The following is a 17,097-nucleotide window of genomic DNA, read 5'->3' as shown; positions in this document are numbered from 1 at the left end:
TTTAATTTATTACTTTCTGAAATGCAGCATTTTTAAAACCAGAGGTGAAAGTCATGAAATAACATCTTTTAACTGCAGTTAAAATTCAATGAATAAATGTGCTCTGGGACAGCTCCCTTCCTTTTTTTTTCTGTTTGGGGCAGTTTCCCTTTGGGGTGGGAAAGAACAATCTTAATTCTGCTTTTAAAATTTGTCCTTGAAGCACTTATTATCATTTATAGATTATATGGTTAATAAATGTTTTTTAATCAAATAAAGTTATACTACCTGCCAAAGAATAGATTTCCCCCTACTCAATATGGTTACCTATGTATTTTTTAACAAATTAAATCATCTGACACCTTCTAGAGCTCTCTCAAAATTTTAATAGTCTACAAAATAGTCACATCCAATTGTTGAGAAGAATGGGTGAACCTTTTATAAAAGCTATAAAAGTATGGTGAAATCCCAAAGAGATCAAAGGAAAAGGAAAAGGACCTATATGTACAAAAAATAATTATAGCACCTCTTTTTGTGGTGGCAAAGAACTGGAAATCTAGGGGATGCCCATTAATTGGGGAATGGTTGAACAAGATGTGGTATATGAGTGTGATGGAATAATAGTGTGCTATAAAAAATGACAAAAAGGATGGTTTCAGAAAAACTTGGGAAGACTTATATGAACTGATGCAAAGTGAAGTGAGGAGAACATTGTATACAGTAATAGCAATACTGCAATGATGACCAACTGTGAAAAACTTTGCTACTCTGATCAATATAACAATCCACAATAATTCCCAAAGAATGATGAGAAATGCTGTCCACCTCCAAAGAGACGTGATGAACTAAATGCAGATTGAAACGTAAAAAAAGTTTTTTTCTTGCCTTTTTTTGCAATATGGCTAATATGGAAATATGTTTTGCATGACTTCACAAATTATGATGAGTATCATACTGCTTGCCTTCTAAATGGATGGGTGGAGGGAGTGGGGAGAGGGAGAGATTTTGGAACTCAAAATTTAAAAATGAATGTTTAAAAAATATATGTGTGTGTGTTGAGAGAGAGAGGGAGAGAGAGAGAGAAAGTGCTTTGTAATTCCTAAGGCCTCATCTAAACCATGGTTTTTGATCCCAGTACTAAGAAAATGATTATACATTTTACTTGGGTTTTGTGCAAATTTTTAAAAAGGCAAGGATAGGAGGGTGGGAAATGGGCTAAATATGAATCACTATAGTCTCGATTTTTGTCTCTACTCTTTTCATTTTAAAGAGTAACTTGCAAGTTTGAAAAAAGATTTTTTAAAAACAACAAACAATGATACATTGCTTGCTGTCAAAATTAATGATCCTCCAAAATATCATTTCAAAATGCATCATTTCAATTCACTTTCCAATTAGGAGGGACCTGGGCCTCAATTTCAGAAATATAATGTTAAGTCATTATTGACAAAATGAAGTTAAATATTTATGTAGTGCCTAGTATGTGCCAGGCACTGTGCTGAGTGCTTTACAAATATTATCTCATTTGATTCTTGCAACAACTCAGAAGTATATATGCAATTATTATCCCCATTTTACAGATGAGGAAACTGAGGTAAACAGGTTAAACCCCAAGGTCACAGCTAGTGATTGAAACTGAATTTGAAATTCAAAGTGACTTCTTGATTCTAGGCCCAGCACTCTATCCACCTTGCCATTTACTCAGTTTCTAGTTCAACAAGACAGCACTTATTGCTTCATGTCTATTACATAACTTTTATAAAGTGAATTTATTGGATTTGGAACACTTCTAAAGAAAATCAAGACAGCCCAAATTAGGTTTGTGGGTTTAGTTCAAAGAACAATGAATTATTCTAATTCCAGTACTGTGACTAACCTGTTGTGCCACTGTGGAAAACTTTCTGAGCCTTAGATTCTTCATCTGTAATATAAAGTGGTTTAAAGAATCCTCTTTTTAATTCTTCTAGGTATATTGGAAATGTTTGTATTTGTCGATAATTAAGTTCATAATAAGAAAGAAAATAAAAACCAAAAAAGAAAATGAGGTTAAATTAGATGATCTCTAAGGTCTTTCTGGCTTTTAAAAAAATGATAGTCAATAAGCTTTCAAAAAGCCATTATATTCAATAACATTTAAACACATTTCCAATAAATGTGCATGTACAAATGGGTGTACAAATATTTGACTCCTGGGATCTGAAAAGTGGTGGGTTCCAGCAGAAAGCATACTGGACTTGGGAATCAGAACTGGGGCTCAATGGACAAGACATTTAACTTCTCTGTGCCTGAGGCAAGTCTCTAAGACTTAAAACATCTATAGTCTTTGTTCTGCCAAAGTGGCACAATTTCCTAAATGGAAAAAAACCACAGGTTTTAATGTGACTAAGAGAGGACTTAAGTTTACAGAATCATTAGATTATTTTGTTGGTTTTTTTTTCCAGTTTAATTTTATAACTGCACTAAGAAAATGCAGAGTGAAATAAATTTTGAACTTCTATTCATCAACTTCAAGGCTACTTTCATCAAGTCTTTTTCATGATGTCACCTTCTTTGGACAACTAAGAATTGTATATCTTGGGACCACAATTTGAATCTATCTCTTATCAACAGGGAAATTGTGTTCAAGTGTTTTTAAATGCAGTATTGTTTACAGCCTGCTGCCACATGACAGTTACTCACTAGATCGGAGATTGAGATTTATTCCAACACTTACAATATTCTGATTAAAAGATGAATCTTCTTTTTTAACTATACTTTACCTTCCTTTTGTCTTTTTAAAATATTTATACTTTTAGTTCTGTGAACTTAACTTTTCCAATCTGTAAAATAAGGAGGCTCCAGAAGATCTCTGAGTTTCTTTACAATTCTAACATTCTATAATCCTCTAAATATAAGCCCCTATAAGATAAATAATATCTGTTATTTCCCATTTCCATAGACAGATAATAAAATGTCAAATTAGAACATTCTAGCTTGCACACTGAAACCATACATTTTTCAGATGCTAAATGAATATCTTGCATTAGACATACAACTACTCATACAAAGAGCAAGACTGGATTTGGGAGTCAGGAAGGTCTGAGTTCAAATCCCACTTCAGACACTTATTAGCAATGTGACTCTGGGACAAGTCACTTAGCATCTCTTTACCTCTGTTTCATCATCAGTAAAATGGGAATAATAATAGCATCTTCCTCCAACAGTTGTTGTAAGGATAAAATGAAATAATAATAAAGTGCTTTAAACTTTATAGTATAATTTAAATGCTAGCTATTGGTACTGAATAGTTTTCTTTATATCCTCTATAGAAGAGACTCATTGATTTTCCTGATAAAGTCTGTTATCTACTTTTGAAGTTTTCTTAAAATCAATCTATACTTCTACTGGAGTCCTATTCTGAGGGCTGACTGTGGCACAGTGACGACTCTTAAATTTTCTGCCTAGTTAGTAAACTAGGAGGCACAGTAGAATAAATGCTTATTTGCTTCTTTCAAAGGCTCCATCAGTAAAACATAAACACTGGAAGCCCTCTCCAAACTGGAAAGGCTTTGTATATAGGCTCACTGCTGGCCTATTTACAAGATGGATAATAATAGTAACAGCTAACATTGAAATATTGCCTACTATGTGCCAGGCACTTTATAAATATTATCTTGTTTTATCCTCATGATAATTCTGGAAGGTAGGTGTTATTATTTTATCCATTTATAAATGAGGAAACTAAGACAAAGCAAGCAAGTGTCTGGAGGCCATATTTGAATCCAGGCCTTCCTAACAGTTCCTGACTCCAGGCTCAAGTCAGGCTCTATCCACTCCTAGCTGGTCACAATGTAATGAAATTTTGGCCACTTAATCTATATAACCTTTGTCAAATTGTTTATCGTCTCAGGGAAGGGGAAATTTTGGAACTCAAAATTTTAGAAAACTAATATTAAAAATGTTCTTTATGTATAATTGGGAAAATATATAGTATTAGGGTGGGGGAATTATGAAGGGTTACATTCCAGACTGCCAGAGGGCATACATATTGAAAAAACTGCAAGTCTTTGTATATAGTATTCTTAAAATTTGATGTGAACATATGTCCTCAAAAAATTGTTACTAGAAATTATATTTCCATGATGATTTTTATTCCAATGATTTAAAAAAAAAAAGATTGAGGAGTAGGGGGCATTTTCCTTTCCATGATGATATATTTTGGCTTAAGCATATTTTAAAATGACACCACCATTATATAATTTGGGGAGATTCTTTTAAATTAATCTTTTGTAGAAAAAAATTAACATCTCAATGTAAAAATTCTATTATAATTTATGTCTAATATTATTCAGTTATATCACTAGCCAGAAATCAAGAAACATGAGTTTTCAGCTCTGCTACTTACCGAGAATCTTTAAGGCCATGAGAGAAAATAAGTATAATACATACCTTAAAATGCTTTGCCATCAGAGGAAAAAAAGTACTACATAAGTTGAAGTTATTATTATTGTTGTGAAAATTCTTCAAAAATCTTCCTATAACATAGATAATACTTTATTTTAAATAGAGTCTATTAGCAAGGATGGAGAATTCCTTACCTTCAGCTTAATTTCATCCTGCTTATGGCAAGCTTTCTAGCTTGTCATGCATGCCATAAAGTTCAGCAAATGAAACTATTCAAATAACTGAAAGTTTCAATATTCTCTAATGAGTATCCTCATCTCAGTGAGGACAGGGAAAAGGAGGTGAGCTGGCAAAAGACTGTGTGACCTCTCCTCTCCTGCTTTCCCCTTCATTTTTTTATTTTAATTTTTACTTCATAATCTTTAACCATAGCATCTAATTTAGCTTGTGGAGAGAAAAAAAGAAAATGAAATTCAAAGAGCATTATAATAAGAGTACAGAGTTTACACGATAAGGAGAAAAGTTACAGAAGGAATGGTCTGGTGGCTAAAAACATTTTATGAATTATTCACCAAAAGCATTGGTGGATGAATTCTGTGATTTCTACTATGTCCATCCCCTCTTTCAACTCATCACAGTTCACATGACTGCCAAACTGCCAAGTTAGCAGTATGTAAGAAAATATATTTTGCTCATTTCTACCAGTTGAATTTCTATCCTCCATTTAAAGACAAGCTGTTCTTTCAGAAAGCCTTCCCCAATATCCCTCAGGGAATCAAGGTGGCCTTGGTCACTCTGGCATAGCACTTTATTTGCATCTCATCCATAGTTTTGGCAATGTAATTATTTTTATGTCAAAACTACCTGACGATACTATATACTCTGTGAAGGTAGAGATCATCTTATCTCTATTTCCCGTAACACAGGGTACTGACAAATGGATACTTAGGTAGGGACTAGATCTAGGATTTCAATGGTGTAAGGAATTGCTTGGTGAGGAATTCATACCAATCTCAGTCACTTCATGTTCTATAACTTATAAAATTGCTTAAGGCACTATGAGGCAATAGCATCTATTTGCCAGAGGAAGAACCATATATCATATCACAACACCTCTCAGCGGATGCTTAATGTTGGTTAAATTGAAAATTATAGTTTCATGCTCTATGTTTTTCATTTTAAAAGCAAGTTAAATATTTTCTATTTCTCAAAATTAATTACATAAAGATAACTTTCTTATCAGTATATAGTTCTTAAATTATCTTTCCCTTTTGGATAAGTGACCCTAAATAGGAAAAATTAAAGGTTCCTTAACTTTTTTTTAAATAGCCAAATCTTATAGCCCTTCTGTTTCCTAAATGAATTATATGGAAGATAGTAGGGGAAAAAAGGAGGGGGAGAAAAAGCAGCGAATTTATCAACCGCCATCTCCATTACTCTGTATTTTATATTATCTCACTCTAGTTTTAAAGTTATATATTGTCACTTGCAATAGGATGAGGTTGCAATAAAAATGAAACTATAGCTATGCCTGGAAGTGGTGTTAAAAATAAGACTCAAAACAGGGGCAAAGTTCCTGAGAATTTTGCTAAGATACTATTACATACTACCCTAAAGCAGTCTTATGCTAAGAAGTCCCAATACAAATGAATGCAACTGTTACAAATAATGGAAGTGTAACAGTAGAAAGTCAGAAAAATAATTTAGCAAGATTATTTTGATATTTCACTTTCAAAATTGTTACATATTAATATAGAACTTTAAGGTTTACAAAAGTACTTTTTAAAATTTAAAAAAAAGAAAAAACTCTTACCTTCTGTTTTATAATCACTACTAAGTATCAGTTCCAAGGCAGAAGAGTGGTAATGGCTAGGTGACTGGAGTTAAGTGATTTGCCCAGGACCATACAACTAATAACTGTCATTGGTCACATTTGAACCCAGGATCTCCTATTTCTAGGTCTGGCTCTCTGTCTACTGAGCCACTTATTTGTAAGCTGCCCTTTACAAAGTACTTTTCTTACAACCACCTTTGAGGCAGGTAGTAAAAGTAAAGATAAATAAACTAAGGCTCAGAGTAATGAAACATCTAAAAATGGGACACAGCAAGAATTTGAACTTTGGTTTGAACTTTACTGTTTTTTTCCTGTATGATGCTATCTCTCTTACTAAGTATGTATTTATTTCATATATACGTATGTGCAAGCACACACACACATGTACCTACAACTATAAATATCAGAATTATATAAAGTTTCTCTAAGTTACAGGCAAATTGTGATCTGTATGAGTTGAAAGAGATGCTACACTGAGCAAGTCACAGGTAGGTAATGCATGCACACACAATACAAATGGGAGGCTAGAAGATTTTTTTTTCTACTCTTTTTTTTTTAAAAACTTCAAATAGAAATCACGTACCTGGTTTTCCTCTCCAGCTTGTAGCAACTTTTGACTTCTGGAAATTGCCAGATTCTCTATAAGTTCCCTAAAAACAAATGTAATTGTTAATCAATGTAACTTTGAAAACCAGAGCCACACACAACACTGAAATATCAAAAGAATTCTTAGAAACTATTAAGTTGGGAAATATTAATACTTTTAAGGTTGTCTTATGGGTAATGTAAAATATTCTATAAGAATATTTTACAAAAATAATTCTAAGATGATATATGTGAAGGGGCAGAGCCAATATGGTGAATACAGGCAACTACCCTGCTAAATTCGTACAATATTCCCTTTCAAACAATTTTAAAATAACTCCTCAAATCAAATTTTGGAGCAGCAGAGTCAACAAAAGGCTTGAGTGAGACATTTTTTTCCAGCTTAAGATAATTTAGGAGGTCAGTAGGAGAGACCTGTGACACCCAGGTTGGGGCCAGCCCAGAGCAGAATACCAGTAGACCCTGGAAATCAGTGCAACAGCAGAAGCATCAGCTTTGGAAATTCTCAGTCTAGAGATGCCAGTAGGGAGGTCATACAATTGGTCAAAAAGAGATTGCAGGACACCTTTGCTGACCCTGTGTACAGCTGGCACCAATTGGCAACTCCATTTCCCATACACAGTTCTAGGTTGCAGTCAGAGAAGAGCACTAGTGCTTGTGGCTATGAGATAGGAGAGGACACAGTCAGTTCCAGAGCAAAGAGGAGTACTAGTGCTTATAGCTGCAGAGAAGCAGGGGCCCTTTCTGGGCAAAAACAAAAAGCGCAGGCCAGGAGAGGAGTAACCATACATCTCACAGGAGCACACTGTTATAAGCACACACCCCCCCCCCCCCCCCCAATGCAGACCCTCAGCTACTGTCAGCAGTTAGTCATATGTATGACTAGGTGAAAGTATTCCTTAATCCACCTCAGAAGGTGCTAAAGTAACCTCTCAAGTCTGCAATAAGGGAATTAAAAAATGGAAAAGTGGCAAAGTTTGTGGGTAAATAAGATGGTGGTCACTCTTATTGCTGCCTAATGCACTTTATCCTGCCTCCTGCTGACAGCTCCAGCTCCAACATGTGCTTTTCATCAGTCATGGAGGGGAAGGGGTGATTTGCTTCTTTCCCTTTTTTACCTCCTGTTTCTTCTGACTTGACATCCCTCCCCTGCCCCTGCCCCTCCCCACCCTGTCAAGTGTTGCCCTCTCCTCTCCCCTGTATTTTATGGGTTATTTCATGGTTACTGTATTAGAAATAAGTTCATATTATCAAAACTAATGTGTGACACAAGAAGTCATAGTAGAAAAAGAATTTTTTCTCTATGTCTAAAATCTGCCTTACTTATTTTCTCATTTATTTTATTTTAATGTTCTATATGTGAACTACAATCTAACAATGCATAAAAATGTTCCCAGTGTTAGGGTTTTTTTAAAAGGGTCTATTTGACTTCTTTTAAGCTAAAGAAAGTTATAGTTTTCTCAGACACACAAATTTACTGACTAAGACACCAAAAGAATTAAAGATGTTGCTTTTTAAGAGTTGGGACTATATCTCCCAGACATGAACAATTTTGCCTCCCCCAACTGGTTCAAACTTACGGTGGTCCTTTTCTTATTTGGGAAGTAGTATAATTTTGTCCCCAAACGCCTTTTTTTCTCCACACTTTCCAATATGAGTGCTAAATAAAGATTCCAGATTTCTCCCCACTTCTTAATTCTATCTATGAAGTACGTAAAACCATGGACTTAATAACATATATATAACCACAGTCCATTATGCTTAGGAATTCTACCCCAATTTCCTAGTAATGCAGCTGTAAATAATGAGTATTTATTACTTGGCTGCTAATAATAGTATGTCTTTGTTCTACAACCAAATCTATTAATATTGGTCATTTTAAAGTTTTTGTTGAATATTTTCTGGGAGAAAGTGGTTAATATATACAAATTTCAATGCAAACTGATAGTTTACAGATCATGGCTAGGTAACTAGTCTTACTGGATGAGCACATAATAGGTTTTTTTAAAAAGCCAATCACACTGCAGCAATGTAATACTGGAAAGGGCATAAGATCCACTGAAGCTAGCATGGGAGGCCAGAAATCATCACACCACCAAGACTTTACATGAGGAACATTTTTAAAATCTGCTTTTTCACTCAGTCTACCAGTAAAGCATAATTCAGAATTTTGACAATTCTATCAGACGTGAGATTGCTGAAGATGATGAACATATAAAATGACATAAATCATGAAAACAAAGAAAAAGAAAAAAAATCTCACAAGACAATGGATTATGGTACAGGCAGCAGAACGTCTCAAGAAGGAAGAGGCCTATCACCAATTTGTTAGTGGGCTCAGTGAAGATGACTACAGATTAATAAGAAACAAAAATCTTCTTGGTACACCTGGAGAAAAGACAATGGAAGAACTACAGCTTCTCTTAGAACAAGCCAAGGAAAATTTAGCACCCCAATCGAATGAGTGTAACCTAGGAGCTGAAGAAGAAAGCAGTTGTACTGAAGTCCTTGGGGAAAATTTAAGTGAAGAATCAATACTCCAATGGATAAATACATTTTGTCACACAGGAACTAGTATACTCAGTGGGCAAAATAGAAACCAAATTTGGAAAGCTTTAAGTCAGAGAAGTTCAGATACAGGAGAATTCCAATTTAGACTTAAAATTAACGCACATGATGAATTCCAAAATTCTGATAGTCCAAGGGAAGAATTTATAAATAGGCCATATTTGCATATCAACAGATACCAACACCAGCAAGTAAATAGATTTCAGCCATCCAATAGCCCAGCAGCCAGGCAAACTAGAAGCAAGACCTCAACTGTGAATACTACAATGCTGGGAGTCATGAGAGGTTCTAGAAGGCAGCATCCAAGAGAAAGGTCTTCTTCCTGGATAGGCAGGCTCAGAAATGGAGCCCAGGAATTCAGAGAAAGGTTTGAACACTGCCACTCTGGTGCCAGGCCTATTCAGTTTACTAGACATATCAATGCTGTTTTCCTAAGAGAAGTTCATGAAAGAAATGAATATACAAGGTTCCAGAGGCACAGAATAAGAAACAACAGTCCACTGAATAGTCTAAGAGAAAGATTTGAATCTCTAAGATTAAGACCTACTCAGAATAGTAGTAGTCATTCAAGGCTGCAAAGATCAATCGACATCATTTCAAGAACACAGATTGAGAAAAAACTTAAGTGGAGTCACCACCAGCATCACAGAGTTCAAAATGAACAAGAAATAGGAGGCACTCCACAATTTTCACATTCACCAGCACTTTCAAGAATTCTTTCCACAACTGCAAGAAGTCATCCAACTTTAAGGCTAAATCTTAGGGTAAGAATTCTTCCTGAAGAAGAAACAACACAAGGGAATATTTCAAGCAGAACTCGATCTAGGTTTCAAGGACCCAGAGGAACAAATAGGAGTAACAGCGGTATATTTCAATTAGTCATTTCCCGTTCTGAAAATAATGGGTCACAAATCTGTTTCAGAACAACATGGTTACCCCTTCATGGAATTTCAGAGCCTGAGTTTCGTCAGCCTAGGGTTCTACAGACACTTCTCCAGCAGGTCCTGGCTGGGCTGAACACTCTAAATTTTTCAAATGAAACTCAAGCCTATTTAGAAGCACAGCGATTCAATCAGCACTTATGGGATATCAATTCTGAGCTGAACAACTTAAACAGAATTAGAGCTCAAAGAGAAGTAAATGAAACTCAAATATGCTACAACAATGAAAGTCATGCCAGGCAGAACAGTGATGTGAGTAATCTGATTGAAAATATCATAATACCGATTCTCCGCCTTGCTCGTGCTTTTTTACTAAGTGATGATAGCTGGTATTGCTCTGGGGGATTAACCAATGAAGAAATTGATAAATTTTCTACCAAAAGCTACGAAAACAGCATAAATGGAGAGATAAATAAGGCTTGCAGTATTTGTGTAAACACCTATACACAGGGAAACAAACTCAGACAACTGCCTTGCACACATGAGTTTCATGTCCATTGTATTGACCGCTGGCTGGCTGAAAATAATACATGCCCCATTTGCCGCCAAGCTGTATTAGACTCAAATACAGTCTAATCAGTGGATTAAACATATGTAAATCTATTTAATTTTTGTGTTTTTTTAAAGAGGTTTCAATTTATGTAGAGAGTTCCCAATTTATGAGCCATAAGGGAGGAGGGAAGGGAATAAGTATTTATTTAACTCCTACAATGTGCCAGGCAACTTACTACAAGTTCTTTATAAATATCATTTCATTTGATCCTCACCACAACCTTATAAGATAGGTGTATTAACATCATCACTTCATAAGTGAGGAAACTATGGCAAACAAAGGTTAAGTGATTTGTCTAGGGTTACAGCTCTTCTTGACTCTGGGCCCAATGCTCTTCACTGCAACACCTAGCTGCCATTAGCACCTTCTCAACAAAAATTATCACTGTCCTTGCTTCTAATTAACTTTGCTGATGCTTGAAGATCTTTTTATCCACATACAAGGATAGTTCAGAATTGGATCTGTGGTAAAGGGCAATAGCAAGAAAGAAGGGTAAATAATCTTCACCTCAAAAAGCCACAACATTTTTTCAAGTTAATCCCAGTATGGTTCTAGTTAGCATTATCTCCAGTATTATTTCTATAGTTCCTACTTCTAAATACTTCATTATTCTTTTCATTCAACAATCTTTACCCTAAATTCCAGTTCCTGTGAGGAAATAGGAAATCTGAGGCAAGCCTAAAGATTCCCATTATTCTCAAAGATCAAGTAATATTGCTCTTACAGTTCTCTCACCTGTAATTTTGTTAGCCTCAATGGGAAATACATACCAAAAAGCACAGTACCCATCCATGTAGGAGGTTAGGATGTTTAATTTGATATTTTTTCCCTTATTGTTACTAGTTTTAGAAACTTTTAGAAAACACCAAAGTGCCTATGCATTTGATTTATGGATAGAAGCATAGTAAGGAAAATAGGTCAGAAACAACATAAAGTGATAAGTAGAAGGTGAATCAAGTGGACCAATAATGGAGTTGGCCATTTTTGCTGGCTATCCCCCTTGACTGAAATGTTTTTTTTTCATGTTCACATTCTAAGCTTCAAGTCCCAGCTAAAATCCTACCTTACGAATTCCTTTTAGTTTGGTGGTGTTTTTTTTAATCCGTACCTTCTTTTTTAGAATCAATGCTGTATATGGTTAGAAGGCAGAAGAATGGGAAGGGTTAGGTAATGGAGGTTAAGTGATTTGAGTGACTTGCTCAGGATCACACAGCTAGGAAGTGTCTGAGGCCATATTTGAACTCAAGATCTCTCAATCCTCTGAGCCACCTAGCTGCCCACAATTCCTTTTAATTCTAGTGCCTCCCTTTTGTTGATTATTTCCCATTTATCTTCTGTTTATCTTGCTGGTACATGGTTGTTTATAAGTTGTCTCCTTAATTAGATTCTGAGCTCTCTCAGGGCAGGGATTGTCTCTTGCTTTTCTTTATATCTGTAGTGCTTGGCACACAGTAGGTACTTAATACATGTTTGTTGACTGACAAATACTCAGGAGTTCAAAGGCAGAACCCAAAGAGAGAGGAAAAGCTTCAGGTAAGAATGTAAGAATAAGGTCAAAGAGAAATTTGACAATTCTCAAGCATACAAGATTTCTACCTCAATAACTCACTTTAGTATATAGACTAAGCCTGGGTTCTCAAAAGCTACGACAACAAAGCACAAGCACTAGCAAATTCTACAACATTGGAAAAGTTTGAAATACAGTCCCAGTAAGTTGTCTGCACTTAGTGATGGTGGCATAGTGGCAGAAAGGGAAAAGGGATTACAAATCACACTGTTAATTTAATTGCTGGTATTGTAAATAAAAGATTCTAAATCGGGGGCAGCTGGGTTGCTCAGTGGATTGAGAACCAGGCCTAGAGATGGGAGGTCCTAGGTTCAAATCTGACCTCAGACAGTTCCTGGCTGTGTGACCCTGGGCAAGTCACTTGACCCCCATTGCCCAGCCCTTACCACTCTTCTGCCTTGGAGCCAATACACAGTATTGACTCCAAGATGGAAGGTAAGGGTTTTAATTTAAAAAAAAAAAAAAGATTCTAAATGACTGACCAGTTGAAATATTAATTGGAAGGATGAATTACATTAATATTGATAGTTTTGACAAAACAGTTCAAGAATATTATATATAAATTTAAGGATAGTTCACAAGGTCTCCTTGAAGAGGCAAAATAAAGAAATTTGCAGTTAGTTTCTAGTGCTTTTTTAAAAATCAACAAAAACAAATGGATCTTGCACTATCTTTTCAGCCAAATGTGAGACTGTATAACTATCGTTTGCTATAGAAATAATCTGTGAAAATTTACCTTTTCCTATTCATATTTTCAAGAATACCCTTGCTATATGGTACAACTAATTCTCATAAAGAGTTTAATTGTGTAGAGATGAAAAAATAAGCATATAATCAACAATTGCTGATATATCTTTGGGGAGTAATACGGTCCATGATTTTTCCCCCCTAATTGGTTGCTAAATTATTTCCTTCTATCATATTCCTTAAAAAACAAAAACAAAAACCAAAACCAATCCCATCAACACCCTAAAATTTATATTGCCTCCAGCACAGATACTGACTATATGTCTGGTCTCACGACTCTTCCTGATTTCAATTTCATCATCTTGATGTCATTTCTATTTCCTTATACATACTGCTGGTAAATTAGCAGAAACAAGAATTCTGAATCTATGTTTTGTAACTTACTCTTCTTTACAATATATTTAACCTTGTTCACTAAACTTTTTCTGCACTCCAAACTGAATCCTGATTACAAAATGGTTCACATAGATTATCTTAAAAAATTAAAAAAACAAACAAACAAAAAAAAAAACCCTTACCTTCTGTCATAGAATCAGTACTGTGTATTGGTTCTAAGGCAGAAAAAAAGGAGGAAGAGCTAGGCAATGGGGGCTAAGTGACTTGCCCAGGGTCACACCACTAGGAAGTTTCTGAGAACATATTTGAATCTAGGCCCTCCCATTTCTAGGCTTGGCTCTCAGTAAATTACCTTATTTAATCACTATAAAAACTCTGTAAGACAGTTACTATTATATAAATTAGCTTCTGATCTCATATTCAATTGAAAATGATGTTCCAAAGTTATCAGTTGAATCTAATGGCCTTTTCATAATTCTCATCCTTTTTGACCTATCCTTTCTGCAGCCTTTTTATACTGTCTCTTCTCTTTAATACACTCTTCTCTCTAGGTTTTTTTGTGATACTGCCTTCTCCTAGTTTGTCTCCTAGCAATCCAACCCACTCCTTTCTGTCTCTTTTGATGTTCCTTGATCCATTAAACTAAACTAATCATGACCACTAGGTATCTCCTAAGGCTCTATTCTGGGTCCTCTTCTCTACACCCAATATATTATTTTGTATGGTAATTTCACCAGCTCTCATGTATTCAATTATCTCTATGCATAAAAGTGATCCTTAGATCTATTTGTTCATTGAAGTTTCATTCATTCCAGTTGCCTAGTAGACATCTAAAACTGAACTCACTCTCTTTTCCCAAACTTTCCCCTCTTTCTACCTTTCCTATTAGCACACAGAGTGTCACCAGCCTCCTGTTCACCCAGGCTTACAACCTAGTTGTTATTCTTCACTTCTCTTCCTCTCCCCTCCATACACATCTAATCAGTCACCAAGTCCCTTGGTTCTTATCTTTGAAATATCTCTTCTTTCCTCCAATACTGCCAGCACTCTTGTCCGGGTCCCTCATCACTTTACAGCTAGATTGCACAGGTTGGTCCCTGTCTCAAGTATCTTCCTACTGTAGGAATTGCTGTCAAAGTGGCCTTCTGACAGGGGCAGGTGTGATCTGATCATTCCTCTGTTCAATAAACTCTAATAGTGCTTGCCTATTGGCTCCAGGTTCAAACAAAATCTGTTTGACTTTTAGAGCCTTTCATAACCTTGCCTTCTTCCTTCTTAACCATTGCTCCTCTCCAAATAATCTGTAATCCAGTGATAATGGTGACTTGCTTCTTGAACATAATAACCTATGCTGAACATTTCTTCCCTTCCCTCCTTGTAGAAGAGTAAAAATTAATTTGCTAGTTCAATTTCAGTTGATTGTGGCACTTGCTGGCCCCTTTACACTCCAAATAGAAGTGGAGGTAGTAGGATGTATCTACTCCAGGCTCTAGTTCTCTCACCACCACTCATATCCCTATCCTTTTCCCTGTTCTTTAATGGGGGGATGGTGAAGGAATGGGCCTCTTAGCTGACAAGATGCAAGGTACTGGCAATTCTCAAAAGAGTAACATACACTTTAAAGCCAATGTTGAAGGTGGCTTGGGTGGGGCTGCTCAGTTCCCCCTCTCCACCACCCAAGGACAATTTTCACATGCCCTGCCCCTCCATCCAGCAAAAACACTTCCTCCCTTAGCTGTCTAGGGGTAGTGTGGGGGCAGGGCCTCACAGGCAGCTTGAAAGTGCAGTTTGGATATGCCATCTCTAAAAGGTTCACCAACGCTGCTCGAGGGTAATCTGGGTTTTATTGTTTAGTGTATGCAAAGGGAGAATCCAGTGCCCAATTCTCAGGCCTCCGGGAATAAAGCTAGAGAAGAAAGGTGCTGGGTAGTCACTGCTACCACTGGCCTCCCAGCAGGATCACTATCTCAGACTTTCAAAATGTGCTAGGTAGCTATCCAGGAAGGTAAAAGCCATGGGGACTCCCTTCCCAGAGGGACAGAGTATTTACTTTGTGTATCCACTGTTGGCTGCTGTTTTTCTAGGAAGCATGAGAATAAATATGCTCAAAGAGAAGCCTCCTAGAAGGGAATAGAGAAAATTCCACAAGTGGCACTAGGTGGAAGAGAAAGGTAGGCTCAAGAAAGAGGACTATACAGATGAGATAAAATAAGACATGGATAGGTGTAAGTATTTTGTAAGCCTTCAAGCACCATATAAATTTGTGGCTACTATTTATTTTTTTAAAGTATTAACTCTTAGATCCTTTTAAAGAGCCTATGCAAAAACGAGAAATAATAAGATCAGGAGCATGCTTCTGGAAACCATGAACAAGCAATACTAAAGCAAGGGTATCCAACAGTTCAAAGATCCAAGCACTATTGGCTGTCCCACCTCTATAATGAACTTCCATTTCATCTCCACTTCTTTTCAAGTCTCAGCTACAGTGCTAACTTATACAATAAACCTTTCACAGACATTCTTAATCTTAGTGCCTTCCTTCCAGCTGCTGCGAATTTCAAAACTATTCCACCCTATTCAGACTGTACTTTAGAAGATTTGATTTAGCTATTTCCTGATTTGTAACAATGGAGATACTTGGTCTAACAGAATCAGGTCTTAGGAACTCTACATTGCTCTATCCTACTTATTTAACAAGGTCAGGAATGTCTGTACCCATACTCAAGGATTAAGTATCTTAAGATGGCCTTCAACAGACATGTGCAGAAACAGCTGACAGACCCCAGGGCTGTCCTAAGTCAAGCTAAGCTAACATTGGTACAGATGAGACACAGGAAAGTGATATAAAACTGTCTATATAGGGCATGTGACTTCCTCTTTTCGCCCTCTTTCCCTGGAGAGGCAGCTCTGGCTGGCAGCATGCTAAGCATTCTGATATCTTGGTGTGGTGGCAGCTATTTGTCTGGGTTTTGGAGGTGAGTTTGCCCTTGAGCTGATTCAGGTTCAGGCATCTTGGCTGAGCCCTCTTGGAGTTCAGGCTGATTCCTTCCTCTTTTACTCTCCAAAACCTTACCTTCCTCTGGTCTTCCTCCTGGCACAAGCCAGGCAGGAGAAATCCTACACCCTTTCCTTCTTCCTTCCACTATATTAATTAAATTACCATAAATTCCAGCTGACTTGGGTTTTTTTTTTATTTGGGATATCCATGACGACCAATAATTAATATAGTTAGGTCACAATGCTAAAAGTATTCCTTACAGAGCACTACTGCAATTTAGAATGTATATATCTTGCTTGTACATAGTTGTTTGCAGTCTCCTCCATTAAACTATTAATTCACTTCACTGTAGAACAGGAAATATTTTTTTTATCTTTCTTTTAATTTCCAGCACTTACTTGGCACATAGTAGGTGCTTAATAAATCTCTGACTGCCTGATTCTTCATTTAGCTCAAGATCACATCATCTTTTCTGATTGCTACATATTGGCATACTAATGTTAACTAAAAGTGAGCTCGCAGTTCACGAAAAAGCCTCCATATTTTTTGTAGAATAACTACATCTAAACATGCCTCACCTCATCT

General features: G+C 36.3%; 1 protein-coding gene across 4 annotated transcripts in view; it reads right to left on the bottom strand.

The window, feature by feature from the left end:
* MED4 (mediator complex subunit 4) overlaps positions 1–17,097 on the bottom strand; it is a 32,245-nt gene that overhangs the window by 11,338 nt on the left and 3,810 nt on the right. For 2 of the 4 annotated variants that reach the window (XM_007495429.3, XM_007495427.3), the window contains exons 2-3: positions 6,780–6,846; positions 1,856–1,900 (exon numbers count right to left, since the gene is read on the bottom strand). In XM_007495429.3, coding sequence (XP_007495491.1) covers positions 1,856–1,900; positions 6,780–6,846 — 112 coding nt within the window. Of the gene's footprint in view, positions 1–1,855; positions 1,943–6,779; positions 6,847–17,097 lie in introns of those variants that run through there. The other 2 variants (XM_056794863.1, XM_007495428.3) reach the window with 2 other exon arrangements.

The sequence above is a fragment of the Monodelphis domestica genome, chromosome 4, assembly GCF_027887165.1.
Source record: "Monodelphis domestica isolate mMonDom1 chromosome 4, mMonDom1.pri, whole genome shotgun sequence".
Lineage (NCBI taxonomy): Eukaryota > Metazoa > Chordata > Mammalia > Didelphimorphia > Didelphidae > Monodelphis > Monodelphis domestica.
The sequence above is the reverse complement of the archived record's forward strand: the minus strand, read 5'-3'. Positions and strand labels throughout refer to the sequence as shown.